The sequence below is a fragment of the Agrilus planipennis genome, unplaced genomic scaffold (genome assembly GCF_000699045.2).
Source record: "Agrilus planipennis isolate EAB-ADULT unplaced genomic scaffold, Apla_2.0 scaffold18, whole genome shotgun sequence".
Lineage (NCBI taxonomy): Eukaryota > Metazoa > Arthropoda > Insecta > Coleoptera > Buprestidae > Agrilus > Agrilus planipennis.
Genome location: NW_020438920.1, coordinates 1369478 through 1392228, shown reverse-complemented (window position 1 = coordinate 1392228; position 22751 = coordinate 1369478). Strand labels below are relative to the sequence as shown.

Below are 22751 nucleotides of genomic sequence, written 5' to 3'. Positions count from 1 at the left end.
CTTGCTTTTAGGTGTGATTGATCTCATCCTAAATTAATAGTGCAATTAATATATTTTTTGTTAATTTCTGCAGATCGTCCAACAAATGAGAGAGCGTTTACGTTCGATTTGGTCGTACTGGAACAACCAATGCCTACATGGGTGTGGTCTTTTGTAAATCATATTCTTGATTTGCTGTTTTCGCCTTCACTTTGCAACATAATAATAATAAGTCGATTAAAAATATCGTATTACAATCTGTCAACTATTGTATAGGTACTCATATCACCATAAAGGAACTCACTTATGCATTTACATTTTAACGTTCTGTTATTACATTATTTGCTATCGAGCCGAAGTTAATTATACATTTAAATATTGTTTTGATTGTTTAACAGAAATATTACACAAGCTTTGAACTTCATGTGTAGTTGGTCTGTGATTGGAACTGTTCGCGTTTCACCCAGCATTAAGCAGTATCCTTTTATTCACTAGATGCAGAAACAACAAGGGTAAGTGACAATCTTTTAATTTATAAGATAAAATGAAAAGGCTTGGCAAAGTGAAAAATATTTTGCTTAATGGTTGTTAATTTTATTTGGAAACAGTTTTATTGTCATTGTAAAAGCATTGTTTATTAAAAAAGAAAAGCAAGCTCTAATGTATATTTGAGGTAATTTATTAGCACGTTTTATATTCATGTGAACATTGGAATAAACTAATTAAAAGTCAGGATCAATAGTATATTTGTGTGCTGTTAAATTTTTAATTTTTCTTCTTTTTTGCTCTACTAAAAACGTATAAGTGTTAATGTTAGTCGTAACATTTTTTCGTTTTGTCTGGCAGACCCAAATAATCATAAAATTGATTATTTTAATATTTTTTTTTTGTTGTGCAATAAGAAACGTTTAGGAGAATAGAAAAGAAGCTTTTATGAGAATTTTGGAAATACATAAGTTTTTAGGGAGCTTATTATAGACAGTTTTTAGCTTTTGCAATGAAATGCAGAGCGTGAATAATTGATAGTTTTACATGTAACGCATTTTTCCGTTAAAACGCACATTATTTGAAAATTTTCCTAGTTCATTCTGTTATCATCAATTTAAGAAATTAAATAAAATTTATGCATTTTTATAGGCGCGAAAACTGGTTTTGAATTACAATGTTTTAGCAATTATTAGTATGCAATAGCATTTACACTGGTGCATGTATGGTTGCATATGAGATGTATTCTACATTATTTTTCTTCGTTTTTTTAGTTTTTCCTTGCAGAAGTTTTCTCGGCGGTTCCATACTGTCACTGCTTAGTAATAAAACTGTCGACAATGCCGTAAATTTTTTAAATAATATTGCTTTTCCATGCTTTTTTAATAAATGAGAGTGTTGGTCCATGATTTATGAGACGTTAAAAATTGGATAACAATAAATAAAAACACATTTAAATGTTTAGTAAATTCTGTATCAGCAACATTTAGAAGTGTGTAAAGTAATTAAAATTGGAAGGTTAAAAACATTTTTCGAATTATGATATAGCTTATATGTATGTAAATTTTTATTGTTTATTTTTAATAATAGTAGTAATTTTTTAAAATTAATATTCACATTTAATTTGAGAATCGGAAGAAAAGGGATAAGGAATAAATATTTAAATTTTCCGCGTAACAGATGTCTATTTTACTTATAATTATATGCATCTATGGTACATCTTGTTTTCAAATAGAAACCACGCTACAACGCCATTTTAAAAGCAACAATTTTACTAATTTACTTGCTTTTTGTAAGTATTTTTATCCTATTACATTATTTATTTACTCCATGCAATAGTTAATTCGTTATTTCCATATTTTTACAGAATGAAGATAAAGGAGTGGAGAGATTGAAGTTCATTTTGATGCTACCGAAAAAACAAGTCGTCTCCTATGGTGTTTTAACTGTTAACTTTTCATCTTGGACGCTTTTGTATTAACTAATTAAGGTAAGCATACATGCAATTAATTAAGGTGAGCATACATGCTATATTGTGTATGTGCTATATTTATTTGATATTAACAGAGAATAAGGTTCAGCATTACTTTGACAATGTATTATGCACGTTATTTACTAGGAAGGTTAAATTAATTTCACAAAGATTTCATTGTAGAACATTAGAAGACCTCCAGATGCCATTAAATTAGGGAGCATTGTGTCAATTCTCAATTGCTCCAGAAAGTAGCTATACGTTTGGCCCTAAAACAAGCATGAAAATGCCATTTTTTCATTAGGAACAGAGACAGTGTGCTGTTACTGAAGAAATGATTTACGACAATAAACTGATAGGTCACAGTATCAATTAAAAATATTAAATAAGGTCCCAGAAAATTCCTTAGACATTTGTAATTTGCTCTAATAGACATTTTTTAAACAATATTTCAGAAATAGCAGATGCTAAACAGCAGGATTAATGTGGAACTGATCTTTTCATCAGTACGAACATTTCTGATTAACTTTAAAAGTGGTAATTAATTACTTTTTCTTGCCTCTTTTTATAGATTATTCAACAAATGAGAAGGAATCGCAATTGATTTTGGTGCTACTAAAACAACCCATTTTGATGTCTTCACCTTGCAATATTGTGCAGTTAATTTTGTTCCTGAGAATAGGAGGCAATTGGAAATTAATTTGGAAGCCACTGAAACAACAAATTTGCGCTGTGGCATCCCTCCTATATTTGGTTTACTCATCATACTGGTAGATTTTAGAACGGTACTTTCTACAGTTAATTAAGGTGAGAATACATGACATAATTTATTAATTTGTAATGGCATTTCTTTTAACAGTTATCTATTATGTACGGTATAAATTGATGTTATGTCGTATGTATAGTATTTCTTTTAGATATCTATTGACCACAGAATCTATGGTATTTCGTTGAAAGTTTATCTACTGTTTACTGTTCAAGTCGTGCATCTGTGGAATGTTCATAATTTTTTGTTGTGTATTGACATCACCCCTCTATGATTATTTCACATTTATCTGTCAAACGTAATATGTCATGTATAGTTGAGGCTTGTCGCCATCTTATATTTCAGCTGCTTTACTTGGTTTTTGGTACTTGCTTTTAGGTGTGATTGATCTCATCCTAAATTAATAGTGCAATTAATATATTTTTTGTTAATTTCTGCAGATCGTCCAACAAATGAGAGAGCGTTTACGTTCGATTTGGTCGTACTGGAACAACCAATGCCTACATGGGTGTGGTCTTTTGTAAATCATATTCTTGATTTGCTGTTTTCGCCTTCACTTTGCAACATTATGCAGTTAATTTTCAACCGACGAGTAAGAGCAACTGGAGGTTTTTTTGAATTCCACTGAAATAACAAATTTTCTGCGGTAATATTCCTCTTGGATTTGGTTTACTTTTCACACCTGCAAACTTTGGAATGTTACAGTCTACAGTTAACTAAGGTGAGAATACTTAATATAATTAATTTTAATTGCTCTTTATTAATCTGTTACCACCGTATCTGTTTCAGATCGACGTTGGAGAAGACAAAGATGACCCCGTAGTTGAAATAGTTCTTTATCTTGCATGCTCTATCTAGTAGAATTCATTAAGTTCATTTTATTCAAATTAATTTTTTATTTTGCATGTTTTGTTGTAGTTAATTTGAATTAGTTTTTATTTTGCATGCTTATTTTTGTTCATTTTATTTGAAGTAATTGTTGATTGTAGATTTTTTTTTTTTTTTTTGTATGTAGTAGTAGTGTAGTAGTAGAAATAACACGTTTAGTAGTTGTAGTATAGTCTAACCTTGCTTACCTCTTCGCTTAGCTTACTGCATATTCTTCCTAATTTGCTTTGCATTTACCCTACGAGTTCTACATGATTCAACGTTTCGTTATCGTGTGTGTTTCTTCTCACCCTTGTGGAATTAGGGAGGGCCTCCCCGAACGACTTCCCTTGGGCTTAGCTATTTAGTTGATCTTAAAAGTGTCTTATACACTTTTCGCGAGTCTACTCTAGCGTTACTTCCTTTCAGACAGGGTACAGTGGGTTATCTGGAATAGGAGCAATAGGCGACTGCCCAGCTTGCCTTGGCGAAATCTGTCCGATCTTCTCTACCAAAGCTATTAGTATTTGCCGTTAGTCCTGTTGATTGCACTTTTTGCTTTCAGGTAATCTACGAAGACTGAAGACATCCTCTTGTATTTTTTTTGTATTTTCTTTGAAGTTTAAATCGTATTCTTGTATTTCTCTTACAGGTATATTGCTTTTTACTGCATAAACTGTCATATTATAGTAATCGTATTTAGGTAGATGGTTAAAACCTTTTTAAAATTGATGTTTTTGAGCATATTTGTTTAAACGAAATTGAACTTTGTTAGTCATTTTAATAATTAGAAGTAATTTGGGTGGATAGGGTGGCTACAAGGGGAGATGTGGAGGCCACAGAGGGTTAGAGGGCCCTTTTCTCTCTAATCTTACGTTTAAATAATAATATGGCAGTTTTTATAATGCTTTTTATTGTATTTTCTTTAAAATTTCATTCGTCTTTCTCTTCCAGGAATTTTGTTATAACTTTTATAAATTGTTAGAAGACTGTTATTTTTTATATATTGTCTTAATGTATGTATTTGAAATAAATATCGTTTGTTGTAATGAATGTAATTTTTGTGTCTTCATAAATAAATACATTACTATTGTTTTCCTGTTTTTGTAGTGTAACAATTGTTCTTTCATTTAAAATAATGTTATCATTCCGCTTAGTATACAGTAATTTTGGTCACTATTTCTCTATTAACTTTTTGCTGTACCTATATCGGTGGCGCCATCTGTCGGTGAACTGTCGAACTACAACGTTAGTCTAAACGCCGTTAAAGGCGCTACGATCGCCATAGACACGTGACTCCCTGGCGCCCTCTTACGGCGAACGTCGGAATTAGGCCCCCTGGTGGCAAATAGCGGAACTAAATAGTTGTATCGTCGGCCGACAGATGGCGCCAGGGAGTCGCGAGTCTATGGCGATCGCAGCGCCCCTATCGGCGCTTGGTCGAACTGTATAGTTCAGCCGTTTCCTGACAGATGGCGCCAAGGAGTCCCGTGTCTGTGGCGATCGCAGCGCCTCTTTCGGCGCTTGGTCGAACTGTATAGTTCAGCCGTTTACTGACAGATGGCGCCACCGAGTCGCGAGTCTATGGCGATCGCAGCGCCTCTTTCGGCGCTTGGCCGAACTTTATAGTTCAGCCGATTACTGACAGATGGCGCGAGGAAGTTAGGTCGAGAAAAAAATTAATAGTGACCAAGATTACTATATACTAGAGTCATACGTAACTTTATTTTAAATGAAAGAACAACTGTTATACTACAAAAACAGGAAAGCAATGGTAATGTATTTATTTATGAAGACACAAAAATTACATTCATTACAACAAACGATATTTATTTCAAATACATACATTAAGACAATATCTAAAAAATAACAGTCTTCTAACAATTTATAAAAGTTATAACAAAATTCCTGGAAGAGAAAGACGAATGAAATTTTAAAGAAAATACAATAAAAAGCATTATAAAAACTGCCATATTATTATTTAAACGTAAGATTAGAGAGAAAAGGGCCCTCTAACCCTCTGTGGCCTCCACATCTCCCCTTGTAGCCACCCTATCCACCCAAATTACTTCTAATTATTAAAATGACTAACAAAGTTCAATTTCGTTTAAACAAATATGCTCAAAAACATCAATTTTAAAAAGGTTTTAACCATCTACCTAAATACGATTACTATAATATGACAGTTTATGCAGTAAAAAGCAATATACCTGTAAGAGAAATACAAGAATACGATTTAAACTTCAAAGAAAATACAAAAAAAATACAAGAGGATGTCTTCAGTCTTCGTAGATTACCTGAAAGCAAAAAGTGCAATCAACAGGACTAACGGCAAATACTAATAGCTTTGGTAGAGAAGATCGGACAGATTTCGCCAAGGCAAGCTGGGCAGTCGCCTATTGCTCCTATTCCAGATAACCCACTGTACCCTGTCTGAAAGGAAGTAACGCTAGAGTAGACTCGCGAAAAGTGTATAAGACACTTTTAAGATCAACTAAATAGCTAAGCCCAAGGGAAGTCGTTCGGGGAGGCCCTCCCTAGTTCCACAAGGGTGAGAAGGAAGACACACGATAACGAAACATTGAATCATGTAGAAGACGTAGGGTAAATGCAAAGCAATTTATAGTAAGAATATGCAGTAAGCTAAGCGAAGAGGTAAGCAAGAGACATGTTAGACTATACTACAACTACTCAATGTATTAGTAAGTACTACTACTACCCTACTACTATTACAAAAAAATAATAAAAACATCTACAATCAACAATTACTTCAAATAAAATGAACAAAAATAAGCATGCAAAATAAAAACTAAATCAAATTAACTACAAAAAACACAAAAAAACATGCAAAATAAAAAATTAACTTGAATAAAATCAACTTAATGAATTCTACCAGATAGAGCTTGCAAGATAAAGAACTATTTCAACTACGGGGTCATCTTTGTCTTCTCCAACGTCGATCTGAAACAGATACGGTGGTAACAGATTAATAAAGAGCAATTATAATTAATTATATTAAGTATTCTCACCTTAGTTAACTGTAGACTGTAACATTCCAAAGTTTGCAGGTGAGAAAAGTAAACCAAATCCAAGAGGAATATCACCGCAGAAAATTTGTTATTTCAGTGGAATTCAAATAAACCTCCAGTTGCTCTTACTCGTCGGTTGAAAATTAACTGCATAATGTTGCAAAATGAAGGCGAAAACAGCAAATCAAGAATATGAATTACAAAAGACCACACCCATGTAGACATTGGTTGTTCCAGTACGACCAAACCAAACGTCAACTTTCTCTCATTTGTTGCACGATCTGTAGAAATTGACAAAAAACATATTAATTGCACTATTAATTAAGGATGAGATTTAACAAACCTAAAAACAAGTACCAAAAACCAAGTAAAGCAGCTGAATTATAAAATGGTGACAAGTGTCAACTATGCAAATGACAGATAAATGTGAAATAATCATAGATGGATGATTTTAATTTATGATATAGACAACAGATAATTATAAACATTCCATAGATGAACGTAAACTGTAGATAAACTTTAAACAAAATACCATAGATGCTGTGGTCAATAGATCTTTAAAAGAAATACTACACATACGCCATAACGTCAATTTATACCGTCGATAATAGATAACTGTTAAAAGAAATGTCATCACAAATTAATAAAGAGCAATTAATATTAATTATGTCATGTATTCTCACCTTAATTAACTGTAGAAAGCAGCGTTCTAAAATCTACCAGTATAATGAGCAAACTAAATATAGGAGGGATGCCACAGCAGGCAATTTGTTGTTTCAGTGGCTTCCAAATTAATTTCCAATTGCCTCCCAATCTCAGGGCCAAAATTAACTGCATAATGTTGCAAGGTGAAAACATCAAAAGCATCGGTTGTTTCAGTAGCACCAATTCCTTCTAATTTGTTACAACAATCTATAGAAACGGGAAAGAAAAAGTAATTAATTAGCATTTTTAAAGTAAGTAAATCAGAAATGTTCGTACTGATGAAAAGATCAGTTCCACATTAATCCTGCTGTTTAGCATCTCCTATTTTTGAAAAATCGTTTAAAAAATGCCTATTAATGCAAATTACAAATGTCTAAGAAATTGAAGTTTCTGGGACCTCATTTAATATTTTTAATTGGTACTGTTACCTATTAGTTTATTATCGTAAATCATTTATTCAGCAACAACACACTGTCTCTATTCCTAATGGATTGCATTTTCATGATTGTTTTAGGGCCAAACATACAGCTACTTTCTGGAGCGATTGGGGACTGACACAACCATAATTTAATGGCATCTGGAGGTATTCTAATGTTCTTCTACAATGAAATCATTTTGAAATTAATTTAAACCTTCCTAGTAAATAACGTGCATAATACATTGTTAAAGTAATGCTGAACCCTATTCTCTGTTAATATCATAATAGTATGGCACGTATGCTCACCTTAATTAATTAACTATAACAGTTTCCAAGATGTAAAGCTAACAGATAAAAAACCATAGCAGAGATGCAACGCTTGTTTCAGTAGCATCAAAGTTAACTGCAATTCCTTTTCATTTGTTGGGCAATCTATAAACACGTAAGGAAAGTAATTAATTATTACTTTTAAAGCAATCAAATTGGTAAAATATGGAAATAACGAATTAACTATTGCATGGAGTAAATAAATAATGTAATAATAAAAACACTTACAAAAAGCAAGTAAATTAGTAAAATTGTTACTTTTAAAATGGCGATGTGGCGTGGCTTCTATTTCAAAACAAGATGCACCATAGCATATTTCAAACCATACATGCACATAATTATAATAAGCCAAATAAACATGTTACGCGGAAAATTTAATTTATGCGGTTAATAATTGCGAAAAATTACAATATAGTATAAATCAATCTCAATAACCTTTCATCAGCATATTATACATACTATAGATGCATAAAATACAAGTAAAACAGACATCTGTTACGGGGAAAATTTAAATATTTATTCCTTATCCCTTTTCTTCCGACTCTCAAATTAAATGTGACTATTTATGCGGAAACATTAAATAAAACAAAAACACGTAATCAAAAACAAGTAAAATGGTAAAATTTTAAAATATCTAAGAATTTTGTCAATTTAATTTATGGTGTGGATAACTGCGAAAAATTACAATATAGTATAAATCAATCTCAATAACCGTTCATCAAGATATATTATACGTAGAAAAAATACAATTAATTCTGCGAAAAAATTAGTTCGGTAAGTTGAATTTAAAAGACGCAAACAAAACATCTTGCAATTAAGAACCACTATGAACTTGTGATGAATAACTGAATAGAAGACCGAGACATTAAATAAAACAAAGACCTGCTTTAGAAATAAAATAATAAAAATCGGTTCACAATCAGCAAATAAATAGCGGAACATACACAACAAAAACAACACAGTCGAATTGAGTTCAGTACGAATAAATAAGTTATACGTAAAACCATGATTAAAAATAATCACAAACGATATTAAGTTTGGACACTTATTTTTAATTTATACGTAGTCAAAATAGAAGATTTCTTAGTTAAATAAACTCCACTAATTAATTATAGTCAATTTATCTGGTTTAGGGAACTGAAACTACACATGGCAAAAATGTTAAATTTTCACGTTCAAAAAAAGAGCACGACCAACTAAACAGAAGTAATCTAAACGTAAACGATTATAAAAACATAGATAACTTCACCATAATGTTGACTTGATGGTTTATCGCATTCCCGTGGTATTATAAAATTCGACCATATAGACAAGAAAGATTGTAGAATATACGACACACAATATCAAATCACAGGATAAATAGTTATTTAAACTTGAATTTATCTGATCTGTCGATTTTAGTTATTCAGAATTTGAAGTTTTTATAAAATTAGTAAGTATCATCTATAATTTGTAGTTATTTTGTACGTAGGTAGGTATAGACTATGTCATTTTTGGTTTTTTCAAATACATACATAAATGAAATTAATAGACACTGCATTATGTACACATATATGCATGACTATTACTTTTCCTTCCCCATATCTATCAACTTAACAGGGTCTACAGGTCCGGGGGTTGGGCTGGCGAGGGGTGTGAGTAGTTGGCCGTAGGAAGGTAAAAAAGCCAAAAAACGTGGACCGAAGAAAACACTCGAAAATAAGGAAATTCAATATATATTCAATTCTTGAAATTGCTGATATAGACTGTTTTTCAAACAACAAAAAAAATATTACAATGTTATATTCGTCTTATACAGGAACGTAAGGAAGTTTTAGTTATAAATCAGTTGTGAAAATATTGACAAGCAACTTTCATTACCATAAGGGTGGGAAATTTTCATTTTCATTTGACATAATTCAAAACCACGGCTAGTTTTTCTAATCTTGTACCAACGAAAACTGCATACCATTTTTACCAGGGTTTTATAACTAAAACTCCATTTCTTTTCATTGAAATGCAATTTAAAAACGCGGATTTTTTAAAAAAATACAGGGCTTTTTGAAAATGCTGAAATAAATTGTAGACATCTGATGCATACGAAATAAATAACTGGGAGATTTCTTAATTTTTGAAAGAAGAAGATTAAAAATTCATTACTTTGTTGTATCGTTGTTACTATACGCTAACTGAAAAAATGGATACATTACTTTTCTTCTTAATTAATCTCTATTTTTGATTAAGAAGCATCTATCGCTTTGACTAATTTTACTTTATTATGGTTTTACATTCTCATCACAATTTTCCCAAATAATGTTACCCGTTTCTTTCTGCAATTTTAACTAGAAGCAACTTCCTCTATCAGAAATCGTAAATTGTAATGTAGAGAACACCAGATGAAAATGTCCACATTAGAGAAAAATACAAAACAAAGCGAAAAAAATTCATTTACATTAACAGAGTTAGATGTCGTAAAATCATAATTACTTTCATAAACTGCTTATCTACCAAATAAAATCTGATTATTTTATTGAAATCCAAAATTTTAATTGTTTACAAGTTTCGGCTCGCACTGTAACATTGCTATCATAATTTGAATTTAAAATACGGCTGACGATTGCTCCTCCTTGATACAGGCAACCTACTTTACTGCAAAGTATTCTGAGCGCCAGGCTGCAGTAGCAGTTCTCAATTCCTTTACTTATTAAAGACTCCACATTCAAAACCAAGAATTTAAAATATTAATCATCAAGAAATAAAAACGTTTTTAAATTGGGAGTTGTGCAAATCGACGTTCTCTGTGAATTTTTGAGGCAAAGTCAGCAAAATGTAGTGGAGCTATAAACGCCAACCAGGTCTTTTTAGAAAAAAATTTGGATAAACTGAAGTTCACAACCCCAACCAAATAATAGACAATCTAATGGTATTATACAAAAAAATAACATATGCTCGTCATCCTATGCATTATGTTCTAGGGCGTCTTTTGTTAATCAAATTAACGCCACATTAATAAAATGTAATTAATATTAATTTAATGATGTAGTACAATGTTCCATTCATTGATAAGCGAAATATATATCTTCTACGATATATAATCCTTATCACTTTTCTTCTGACTCTCAAATTAAAGTCAAAATATATTCTATTAGTCTTCAAAAAAAATAAAAAATAAATTACTAAATGGTCTACCCTTAGGATTAAGTTAAGATTCACACTGCCGCAAACGACAGTTCCACATTAATTCTGTTCTTTTGCTTTTGATATTTCTGAAATGTTGTTTAAATTCTGTCTATTGAAAGTAAGTTACAAATGTCTAAAAAATTGAGGTTTTTAGGCACTCGTCTACTATTTTTAAATGTTACTTACCAATTCATTCCGTTAACAATAACACATTGTCTCCGTTCCCAATGCAAAAAAGGCATCTTCACGCTTTCTTCAGCACTACAGGAAGTGCTACTCTGCAGAGTGAAAGAGAAACCAATGTTTCGTAACATATGGCTTACCGAGTTTTCATGTTCCTGTAAAATGAAATATTATGAGGGAATATTCAGATATAATTTATTTAGCCTCTTTACAAAAAAAAACTGTAATAATACAATATTAAAGTAACGCCGAAACATTTTAAAATAAAAACATTTTTTTAATTGAGAAATAGTCAAGACGTATAAATTTTTTAGTGTTTCTTTCACAAACTAATTTTTTTAAATAATGTATTAAAACTCAGTTTTAATAAATTCTATGCCTGCTTTACTGTTATCAAATATTAATGTCTTCATGTGACATTATTATTTTTGATGACTTCAATATGTACAATTTATTAGACAAAAGGAAATCATAACATTGACAAGTCCAACCGAAATATATTTTATGGAAAAAAAAGAAAAATAAATTAAATCAAGAAGACAATTTATTAGAATTACAATTCTGTCTATATACAGATAAAAGCAAGCTACTTCTGAAAAGCTAATGCACTGTATATGGTTAACGATATCTAAACATCTTCTACATCATATTAAACCTTAAGATAGCAAGATAGTAATGATACTTTTTAATTATTTAACGAAGAAACAGTAGCTCTTCTGCTAACAAAGAATCGATAGAATTGATCACCGATGGACAAAGACTTTTTTTAATTATTACAACTCTATTATGTACATATTCATATACATAAATAAAGNTTAAATAATATTTGCGTTTTAACGGAAAACTGCGTTACATCTGAAACTATCAATTATTCACGCTCTGTCTATAATAAACCCCCTAAAATAATTATTTATATCCAAAATTGACATAAAAACTTCTTTTCTATTCTCCGAAACGTTTCTTAATGAAAAATAAAAACTAAAATCATTAAAATGATGAATTTTATTATTATTTGGGACCACCAGACAAAACGACAAAATGTTAAAAGTAAAATAAAAGTAACTACATTAGCACATCGTTTTGTTCACAAAAATTTACTAAGTAGGTAGTTATTAAGGTTCAACTTTAATTAAAAGTAACATTATAACACTTGTAAGTGTTTACTAGAGCAAAAAAGAAGCGAAACTTAAAATTTAATAGCACACAAATATACTTTTGATACTTATTACAAATAATCCTTTTACAATGACGAAAAAAGTATACTAGATAAAATTAATAATCATTAAGCATTTTCATTTTAACTTATAAATTAACAGATTGTCACTTACCCTTGTTGTTGTTTCTGCGTCTAGTGAACAAAAGGATACTGCTCCATGCTGGGTGAAACGCGAACTGTTCCAATCACAGACCAACTACACATGAAATTCAAAGCTTGTGTAATATTTCTGTTAAACAATCAAAACAATATTTAAATATATAATTAACTAAGGCTCGATAGCAAATAATGTAATAACAGAACGTTAAAATGTAAATGCATAAGTGAGTTCCTTTGTGGTGATATGAGTACCTATACAATAGTTGACTAATTGTAATACGGCATTTTTAATCGACTTATTAACATTCAAAGGTATTACATTGATACTGTCACTTACACTGAGTAAGATCTTTTTGCATTAACAATATTAAATTCAACACAAGCACCTATTACAAATGAATAAAAGGTCAAATTTATAATCTAAATAATTATTATTGTTTTTTTAATAGTTGCCATTTCACCAAACTGTTTAATTTGAAATTAAAAAGGCACGAAACGGTGCATCGTTCTACAAAACTTTTTTTTGATTTTCTTGTATGAACCCATCATACCCATTATAAATGATTTTTTCTATGTATTTTCAGTTTAATTACCTACATAATGTCCTAAGGTAAAGAAGTCTTACGAGAAAGATACCATCTTATCACAAGCCAAACTGTACTGAAAAGAACAACAAAAACCCATTAAATACACTGTTAACTTAACAAGATACAATAACAGAAAAAAACCAAGCAATACCTAAAATAGTTGCAAATTAGTCCATTTGACTGCAAAAGAAAAATCATTCAACAAATTTAAACCTTACCTTTTGATATAATTTGTTTGTATCCATACTGATGACAGGCTTAGTCATCAGCATACAAATTTTCGTATCTCCAGAATTCACTTCGGGTTTTATAACCATAACAAACACTGATAGAAAGAAGATAGGTGAAAGGTGTTTTAAACAATTTTCTTTGTAATAACCATAGATAATAGATATACAAAGGGTAATAACCATTTTACAGGCATATAACCAATGGGAATTTTACAGTCACTTATCATAGATAACAATCCTTATTCAACCGTTTCTGACTTCGCTTCTACAGTTCAAGTTGCATTCGCTTAAAAAGTGATATCGGCTCAACAGTCGTATATGCAATATAAATAGATACAAATTGTTCCCATCCGAGGAAGATACAGATATAATGTATGTATATAAAATAGGGAAAGGATGCACCGTTCCTAACCTTACGTTAATTTGTGTTGTTACGTTGAGTAGGTTAGAGTAAGGTATGTAACAGTATCTCCTTTCCCCTATTTTATATACTTACGTTATACTCGTGCCTTCTTCGAATAAGAACAATTTGGATTTATTTATATTATATAAACGACTGTCGAGCAGATCACTTTTTAAGCGAATGCAACTTAAACTATAGTGAAGTAGTCGGAACGGCTGAGTGGTAACTGTTATCTATGATAAGTAACTGTGAAAATCCGGTAGGTTACATACTTGTAAAATATTTATTTGCAAAGAAATTTGTTTAAAACATCTTCCTTTTTTTCAGCTAAGTTTCTTATAATTAGACCTTTTTCAACTAAAAAAGCAGTACTACAGGAGTTTAACCGTTAACAGCAATTGCCAAAATGAACTATTAATAACTGAAGTGTAATCTAAAAAGTTCCCCAAATAAAATGCAAATTCATTTTTCATATTCATCATAGAACACCCATATAAGCAAATATCCTTAATCTTTAATTAATACTTACTTTATACTTTATACAATGCAAATAATAATGAATATATATGAAAATGGTGTACATTAAAAATTACGTTTACGGTTCAAAAGGGTTTAAGTTTTTATCGTACTGATCGCTAAATGGATTTGTTTCATCAAATTCATCATCGGTAAATGGATTTTTACTATCATCATAGTCATCTTCAAATGGATTCTTTCCTATAACTTGCGAATCACTTTCAGACTTCTTACTAGATGACCCTCGAGTGCCATATTTTGTTATATTCGCTTCCAAAGACTGACTATACTGATGCTCCTGCAGTCTCATTTTTCCTTCAGAAGTGGAAATAATTTTAGGTGTATTCCTAATATTTTCTGATAGCCTGATACGAGCTTCCGCGCTAGGCCCATAATTGGATTTAGCAGATTCTTCAATTCTATTTCCAGCTTTTAAAACATTATACTGATTATAACCATCATATTTTTTAGCTCGCGATAATATTTTTTCTGTTTCATCATCTGTAATCACTGTTATTTTATTGAAAACGCTACGTCCAAAATATTCGGCAGCCAGTGAGAATCCATCGCTAGCCTTCTCTAACTGGGAATGGAATGTTTCATGCAAATCCTTATTATATTCTCTCGATTTCAATAGTTCAATTAACTTTTTATTTTCTGGTAAACAAGCGGGACATTCATTCTCATTTTCTGCGAAACTCTGAAAACAATGATGATGAAAGCTGTGCTGACAAAGAAAATGCAAACTTGGTAGTTCCAATTGATGGTGACATGCAGCACATCTAGATCCCTGAATAACCACCACTCCATTTTTTAAAGTCTCTACTTGCTGTTTTAACTTTTCTATATCTGTTTGATATTTGTCAATTAATTCAGTATTATTTTCAATTATATCGTGCTCTTTTTGCAGTTCATTGGTAATATAGGAACGAATATGACCCAAAGTAACATCTGACTTTGCAATTCCAATTGCCTCTATCACTTGCTGAGGAGATAGAAGGCGTTCTTTCGCTATGACTGTTAAAATCTAAATAGGAAAAAATCTCAATAACAAATAATTATCAAACATTATATGAAATTTATTTAATTTCATCCCACTTGGTCAAGTTAATGACAACAACAACAAAAGAATTTTACCTCATTAACTTCAGGTAATCTGTAGTGGGATGAAATTAAGTAGATTTCACATAATGTTTGACAATTATTAAAATATTAACCACTACTAAAAGTAATTAATTAAAATCTTAATGTTTGATATATAATAACATATAATCAAACAAGAGATGCTATATTGCACATACCTCTGGTAAAATGTCAATTAGAGGACTATTAGACTCCCTTACGCAAGACCAAAGAGCCTGAACCCAAAGAGACGGTTCCTGATGACCAAATCTTCTACAACAGGCTAAGACTGCACTTTCGTCTCCTTTAGAAACGTGATACCTATAAAATTCAGTGTCGAACCATTCAAAGCAATGCCCCAGAATTTATTAACTGACCTTAATATTTGCGGATATAATTTTTGCTCCTCATATAAATAAAATATCCCTTCGCTAAATCCATGCATATGACAAACAACAAGGGCCTGAGGTTTGTCATATTTAACTTCCAATGTCTGAAGGAGTTTCAAAATTTTCTGTGTATACTTTGCCTTTTCAGGGCCTGCTTCGAGGGCGCTCCACACATGCAAGTAATGCTCTATAAGGGTATCATAAACAGGGCTACTCAAAACACAACCCTCAGATATAAGGTACTCCAAAAACTCAACAAGTCTTTCGGAATTGTTTAAAAATAAATGAATGTAATCTTCGGCATCAGCATTTTGATTTAATTCTGTTATCCCATTTAAAATGCCATCAGTTTTATCAACGGGTCTATAATTAGTACACAATCTCTTTAAGAACTGCGTACTTTCGTGCGGTTCTTTTTCTATTAAAATATTACCATATTTTTTCATAAAATTCTCCGCATTTTGAAAATCTAAACGGGAAATATACTGCAGTGCTTCTATGTACTTTTCATGATCTTCAATCTGTATTTTTATGTACCAATCGTGCTTGGCATGCTTCTTTGCCAGCATTAAAGCCTCCTCGGGGCTCCCGTACCTACACACCTTTATAGCAATTTCTACATCAAAATCGAGATCATTATCCTTAGTAAGAATAAATTCCTTAAGACTGTCTGTGTTATTTAATTTTGTATAACAGTTTAACAAAAGTGTTGTATGATCTTCTGGTGCTTGGCCCTGTTTGTGCAAAGCCTGCAGGTAAGTTGTGAGGTATTCAATATGTTGTGAGTCCAAAAATTTACGAATGACATAACTCGGTTCCAAACGACCTATTGTCTTAATATATTGTTCAATTGCAGCTAAAAGTTAAAGATTGCAGTAATTCCTAATTATAAGAATTCCAAAAATTTACCCTCATACCCCCCTTTGGCGTACAAATGATCACCATACTGCCTATATATGTCAACAAGACCATACGAATCGTATTGTTGGGATTTGGCGATTCTAATAGCTAAATCATAAAGATTTTTTTTAAACAGAAGTGCAAGTTTGGATTGCAAATCTTTTTCGTCTAAATGATAAACGTTGTTATTGTAGTCTATAATATAGAATGAACCCCATTCACTGAATACAGTCCTGACCTTTTCCATTACAGATGAGAAGACGATAAATTTGTTGTGTATATCCAGAACAGTTATTAAGTGACCTTGTGATGTCGGCTGTGAAGAACTACCGGCAACAGCTTGAGTTATGGGACGATTTGTTGTAGAAACGATCACTAAATAGTTACGAAACCATTCTAAAAGAACTTTTTCACCATCTACAGCATAACATGGACCTTTACCATCAATTGTATAGCAATATATTGCCTAATAATAAAACACCAAATATATACTAATGTCAATTAAAAGATATAAAACTTACGTTATTTCTTCCTATCATAAACAAATTCTCATACACAGCTAGGACACTGCAATTTTTAGCACAGCCCATATTATCTAAAGAAATCTAATAAATAAATTAGCTAAACCTATTTTTTTCATACAAATTCATAATGCCTTACTTTATGTTCTTTATCTTTATGTGTTATGTTGTACATATAAACTGATGATTCTGTTGCTACAAATAAAAATACTGCTGGACCTAAAGCTTGAAATGCAAGCCCTGTAATGGCACAGCTCGCCACACGAAAAACTTTCTGTTTACTTCCACGATCGCGAGTTATCTCTCCCCTGAATAAAGTTTTAAATAATTGATGGTTTTATAAAACCAATTAACTATTACCTGTATAAATTCAAAGATCCATCCATGAAACCAATGGCCATTAGTTGAAGTTCTTCATGTACACACAATGTAGTTACTGCAACAGGATTAACACCAGGAATTGCTCTTGAAACTCGACAACAATATGGAATGCCATTTTTGTCAAAACGAGTTGTATTCCATACCTTAATTAAAGGATTAATTCCTACATCATCATCCTAAAAGAAGATTTTACTACTTTCATCAACACCAAGATGATAATTTGAAATCTTACACCAACTGTCACTAAAAGGGGTGAACTTCTTAACTGCTTAGCTAAAGAAACTTTAAATTCATAAGCTCTAAAAGTAGTGACTTGCCAAAATCGTGTTATTATATGAATTTGGCCACATGAATCGCCAAGAACGGCTTGATTGTTTCCACTAGTAGCCACTGTTATATCACACTCCTAGAAATAATTTCCATATATTAACAACTAATGAGGATTTAAATTACATACCTTGTATAAACTTGCTATTCGACCATCATCTACGTTGGCTTTTAAATCAAAAAAGTTAAATTTTCGCCACTAAAACAAAACAAGATTTAATATCTCTTTTCTGTCTAAATATCAGACTAATAACCTCTAAAAATGCCATGGTAGAGTTAAATATATAATACACCTCTGCTATTCATTTAGTTATTCAACAATTAATATAATCAAGTAATAATTATCAATAATAAATTAATATAGTACAGACAATAATAATACAAGATGCACCATAAATACACTTGCACCACAGATAACTTGCACTAAACTCATAGATAATAGACTAAACCACACCAGACCCATAGACAAACTAAATCATAGAACTAAATCCAACTATGATCCAAATTCAACCTCTCTAAAACCATCCATAGACAAAACGTCAACGTCATAGATTAAAGAAATATATACTGTTAATCAAAATCATGTCAAAATGTAGTTGTAATTCCCATTACCTCTAAAATTAACATAAGACTATTAGGACTAAAAATAATTAGGATCGGAATCTTATTACACTATTGATTCAAGCAAAATGCAATCCTTGAAGTTCACAAGGCCAATTTTCCAGTATAAAGTCGATGTTTTTTAAAAAATCCCCAAACTATTTTTTTAGCAGTCTTCGTTTAAACGATTCTATTAAAAGTCGGTATCATTTTTTATTCACATAGTTCATACGATAACGTGAAGGAAAAACAATGTTTCAGTACGCATGCGAAAGTGTACACGCACTCTTTCTAAACTGCATTTTTAGCAAATAATCGCATTTTCCTATTCTGTATCTGTAAAATCAAGTCCCACCGAAATATATTTTATGGAAAAAAAAGAAAAATAAATTAAATCAAGAAGACAATTTATTAGAATTACAATTCTGTCTATATACAGATAAAAGCAAGCTACTTCTGAAAAGCTAATGCACTGTATATGGTTAACGATATCTAAACATCTTCTACATCATATTAAACCTTAAGATAGCAAGATAGTAATGATACTTTTTAATTATTTAACGAAGAAACAGTAGCTCTTCTGCTAACAAAGAATCGATAGAATTGATCACCGATGGACAAAGACTTTTTTTAATTATTACAACTCTATTATGTACATATTCATATACATAAATAAAGTCGTCTATCGTGAAGGGTCATCGGCAAGACTTAGTAGGTCCGATGACCAAAAGGGGATGATATTACATAAAGAAATGGCGCGAGTAAATCGCGAGGACCCCGGACGTGTGTGAAACTAATAGAGAAAAATTTTCGAGCACTTAAGAACTTTTGAAATAGCTAAAACGCAGCGTGGAAAATACGCAGGGGCCCCCTCACCCTCATAGGTTAAAGGTGAGCTTGCTCGCACTACGTTTTACTAATTTCAAAAGCCTAACCTAACCTAACCTCACGAGATTTTGTTTCGCCACCACGAGTACAGCTCAAGTGGCGACGCAAAATCGGTAAAGTAATGTGACGGAAACGAGTAAATGAAAGCGTTAGTACAAAAAATACAATTGCAGACACAGTTATCGTGAAAAATTACGGAAAATTTCATCAAGTGTTTCGAACGTTTATGAACGACGAAAGTTTTCGAGATGCAATCGGCCCTCTCGAAATTATAAAAACTTGATAAAATTAACTCTAATAATTTAAGAAACGTTTTTAAATGGATTAGAAAAGACATGATAAGGTAGACATAGAGTGGAAAATATTGTAGATTTGTGAAAAATTCTTCGAAATAAAATAGTTTCATGAATAACACAGCATGATGAAAAATGCAACTGATGGAAGAGGAAGGGATACTAGGGTTTACGTCGAGATTCTGAGTAGCGGAAATAGTACGATAAAGCGAAGAATGAGAGACACAGGATGTGTGGTGACTTTGAGAACCATGAATGTTATTGTTAAAAGAGGAAAGGGAATAAGAGAATATCTTCTGGCACTGGGAAAGAGGAAAGATGTAGTAAAAGAAGGAAGGGGTTAAAGAGGAAGAGAAAGGGGTAAGGGTAGCTGCGCAAAAGCACAGCTCCACCTGACACCCTCAGCTCGGGAATTTAGAATAGAACGCATAAGTAAGATCGTAATTTTTAAAGCAAATGTGCTGCATGTCCCTTCGAGTCCAACTTCCTATCTCAGTTAAATTTTGGATTTCTTTAGGTGCTCCCACAGCCGCTGACGTCTGAGACAAAATAATTAGTTACTTTTCGAAAAAATTCTCAATAAAACATCAAAATTACCTTGTTGGTAAAAACAGTGACCATAAACTTTCCCGGCTGAAAAGTTTCAATCACTTTATTAACAATCTCACGATAAGATGTTGCAGTAATGTTAGTTTCGAAACTAACGTAAGAAAATTCCGGCTCTGGTGTTATATGAATAGTCATGTAGCATCCCTGCATTAAAAATTAATGAATAAGTACAATTAACATAAAATAAAAATATGTAACTTACATCCGGTTGATTCTGCATTTACGAACGCAAAAAATCGAATAAACAATTAAAAAAATTGCAACAATTAAATTCATGCGAGTTGTTAAATAATAATGAATTTGAACATTACCTAAACAATGTAGAGGTACTTTTTTGTATGTCACGACTACAAAAACTTGAAAAGTTACACATATTAAATGCACACGTTGAAGAAGTAGGAAGCAAGTTATTAAAATAAAAAATTAAAAACTCATAATGATACCCTACCGTGCCCCCATTGAATGTAATGTAAGGAAAAAAAGACAATAATATCAACTTACACTTTTAGTAACCCCGTTCATGGAGTACCCACAAGGTTCAAACAGGTAATCGTCAATTACCATATTAGGTACTATTTTATCGATTCCTGATTTCTGAAAACGCATCGTTTATTACATTCCGATAATTATTTCTTTTTATTTAGAATTTATCTGTCACCTTAGTCGCTTCCGCGGCGTTCAAACATTCCTCTCTAGTAAAAATTGACATTACATCAGGATCTAGATCAGTCATCAAAATTTCCAAAGTTTGATCGGGGTCAGGTTCAGTTTCCGAACTCAAAGCATTAGTTCTTGGAGGGTTTAGAGTATATAAATACCAGCAATCACGATTCATCGATCCTAAACAGTATGCGGAACCATGGGGAAAGATGGCATCTAATAGAGTCACCTGTTGATTGATTACAACATTTAAAATTACACAGCGTGATAAACAATTTCATATTTCATTTTCTAATACAATATAGCGTGTTTGTGTTTAATACAAAACAATATCGCCTTACTTTTTATAGTTGCAAAATAATAGTTTAAATTACTTCTAGTATAGACATAATAAATTTTAAACCGTAGGCGCGTGTGTAATATTAAAATAATCAGTGGATTAGATAGATTTTTCTAGTTAAATTTATATTGCGTCTGTTTTTTCCATTTAAAAAGATTTATTTTAGTTCAAATTACATAATGCCAGGCAGAATCCCACACGCAATTTTGTAATGTTTATAACTTAAGCGTTTATCATAAAACATTATCAAATATTAATGTCTTCATGTGACATTATTATTTTTGATGACTTCAATATGTACAATTTATTAGACAAAAGGAAATCATAACATTGACAACTATAAGTTATACTGTACGTAACATAACTTAATAATTTACAAATATTGCACTAATAAACGAATCAAAAGATACAGGTCAAATTACAATTTTTCTTGTACCTATGCGTCCACATTATTTTAAAAATTTAAATAAAAAATTATTTAAAACACTTGTTAGTTTCATACCTACAGCGACTTGGTCAACTTTTAGATGCATTAAAAAGCCTCCGCGCACTGGCAACTTCTTTGAGACCACTTTTTAATCACAGAAATGGAACATACTAATTCAAATGTAAAAAAGAAAGTTTTTTTTTGGGTTCATTCAATATAAAACCCAAGACTTAGGTGAACAATTTTAGTTTACCGGTTTAAGAGAGCAATTTTTTAATTATTTTTGTATGAGTATTGCTATGTTTGGCATCTTTTTGAAAGTACTTTGAAAAAGATATATTTATAATGCAGTCTGTACATCTTTTCTGATTGCATTGTACTGAAGTGTGGTATCAAATTAATTAAATGATCGCTGGTGTACGGAGATCGGAGACAGATTTGATTTATTATACATATAAATAATACGTTCAATCTGACTAAAAAGTTGAATAAATAATTAAACAATAATACAAATGTTCCATCAAAGCCAATAGATAAAACAATCTTATTTACCAAAAAATTGCGGTAAAGGTCTAGATGATGGCCCCCACCACCTTCGGGGGTGGGGATGGAAGGGATCGAAGAAGGAGATCTCCCCCACCACTGTACCGTAAAAAGTTCGTGGCAGTCTCACCCCCATAAAAAGTTATAGGGGTTCAAAATTAATAAATATGCCAATTTTTATACATTCCTAGGCATGTAAATATTTATATCGTCATTCTTAAACAATATTCAAAGGTAAAACTAATGAAAAATACATAAAGATATTGAGAAAGTTATATAAAACATTATTGACTTCCAGTAGTCCTAAGCT

General features: G+C 31.5%; 2 protein-coding genes and 4 long non-coding RNA genes across 14 annotated transcripts in view; 2 read left to right on the top strand and 4 right to left on the bottom strand.

The window, feature by feature from the left end:
* Nucleotides 1–212: 212 nt before the first annotated feature.
* LOC108744115 lies at nt 213–13602 on the bottom strand. 3 transcript variants are annotated; one of them, XR_001938920.1, is made up of 5 exons: nt 13511–13602; nt 13299–13365; nt 12719–12835; nt 11394–11545; nt 213–470 (listed from the first exon to the last, which is right to left on the bottom strand). It is a non-coding gene; the product is annotated as an uncharacterized LOC108744115 (long non-coding RNA). The 3 variants fall into 3 exon arrangements; XR_001938919.1 differs by lacking the exon at nt 213–470 and having other exon boundaries at nt 8281–11545; XR_001938921.1 differs by lacking the exon at nt 213–470 and having other exon boundaries at nt 8281–11545; nt 12719–12802.
* LOC108744116 lies at nt 403–3389 on the top strand. 4 transcript variants are annotated; one of them, XR_001938923.2, is made up of 3 exons: nt 403–491; nt 1832–1954; nt 2120–3389. It is a non-coding gene; the product is annotated as an uncharacterized LOC108744116 (long non-coding RNA). The 4 variants fall into 4 exon arrangements; XR_001938925.2 differs by having other exon boundaries at nt 1832–2442; nt 2508–3389; XR_001938924.2 differs by having other exon boundaries at nt 1832–2743; nt 2854–3389.
* LOC108744114 lies at nt 6638–8167 on the bottom strand. The gene is made up of 4 exons (XR_003230977.1): nt 8028–8167; nt 7732–7902; nt 7282–7510; nt 6638–6879 (listed from the first exon to the last, which is right to left on the bottom strand). It is a non-coding gene; the product is annotated as an uncharacterized LOC108744114 (long non-coding RNA).
* Nucleotides 13603–14111: 509 nt separating the features above from the next.
* On the top strand, nt 14112–14397 carry LOC108744118. Its single transcript, XR_001938927.1, has 2 exons — nt 14112–14184; nt 14253–14397. It is a non-coding gene; the product is annotated as an uncharacterized LOC108744118 (long non-coding RNA).
* On the bottom strand, nt 14387–18500 carry LOC108744113 (vacuolar protein sorting-associated protein 11 homolog). The gene is made up of 10 exons (XM_018479722.1): nt 18336–18500; nt 18212–18280; nt 17987–18160; nt 17734–17930; nt 17513–17681; nt 17374–17457; nt 16862–17318; nt 15941–16808; nt 15743–15884; nt 14387–15468 (listed from the first exon to the last, which is right to left on the bottom strand). Exons 1-10 carry the CDS (start codon nt 18348–18350, stop codon nt 14521–14523), a joined length of 3123 nt encoding a protein of 1040 aa, XP_018335224.1. The 5' UTR covers nt 18351–18500; the 3' UTR covers nt 14387–14520.
* Nucleotides 18501–19071: 571 nt separating this feature from the next.
* Nucleotides 19072–22751, bottom strand: part of LOC108744102 (S-adenosylmethionine decarboxylase proenzyme) — a 20832-nt gene continuing 17152 nt past the window's right edge. For 2 of the 4 annotated variants that reach the window (XM_025973807.1, XM_025973810.1), the window contains 5 exons: nt 21130–21360; nt 20973–21065; nt 20674–20685; nt 20460–20615; nt 19072–20401 (listed from right to left, as the gene is read on the bottom strand). In XM_025973807.1, the coding sequence (XP_025829592.1) occupies nt 20264–20401; nt 20460–20615; nt 20674–20685; nt 20973–21065; nt 21130–21360 (630 nt within the window). In that variant the 3' untranslated portion in view covers nt 19072–20263. The remainder of the gene's footprint in view (nt 20402–20459; nt 20616–20673; nt 20686–20972; nt 21066–21129; nt 21361–22751) is intronic. The other 2 variants (XM_025973809.1, XM_025973811.1) reach the window with 1 other exon arrangement.

Excerpts from the sequence above, each read along its gene's own strand:
- LOC108744113 (XM_018479722.1), bottom strand. Across the intron at positions 17,458-17,512 it reads ATAAAGATAAAGAACATAAA|ATTTCTTTAGATAATATGGG; the intron begins GTAAGGCATTAT and ends TTTATTTATTAG. Across the intron at positions 15,469-15,742 it reads TAATTGACATTTTACCAGAG|ATTTTAACAGTCATAGCGAA; the intron begins GTATGTGCAATA and ends TTTCCTATTTAG.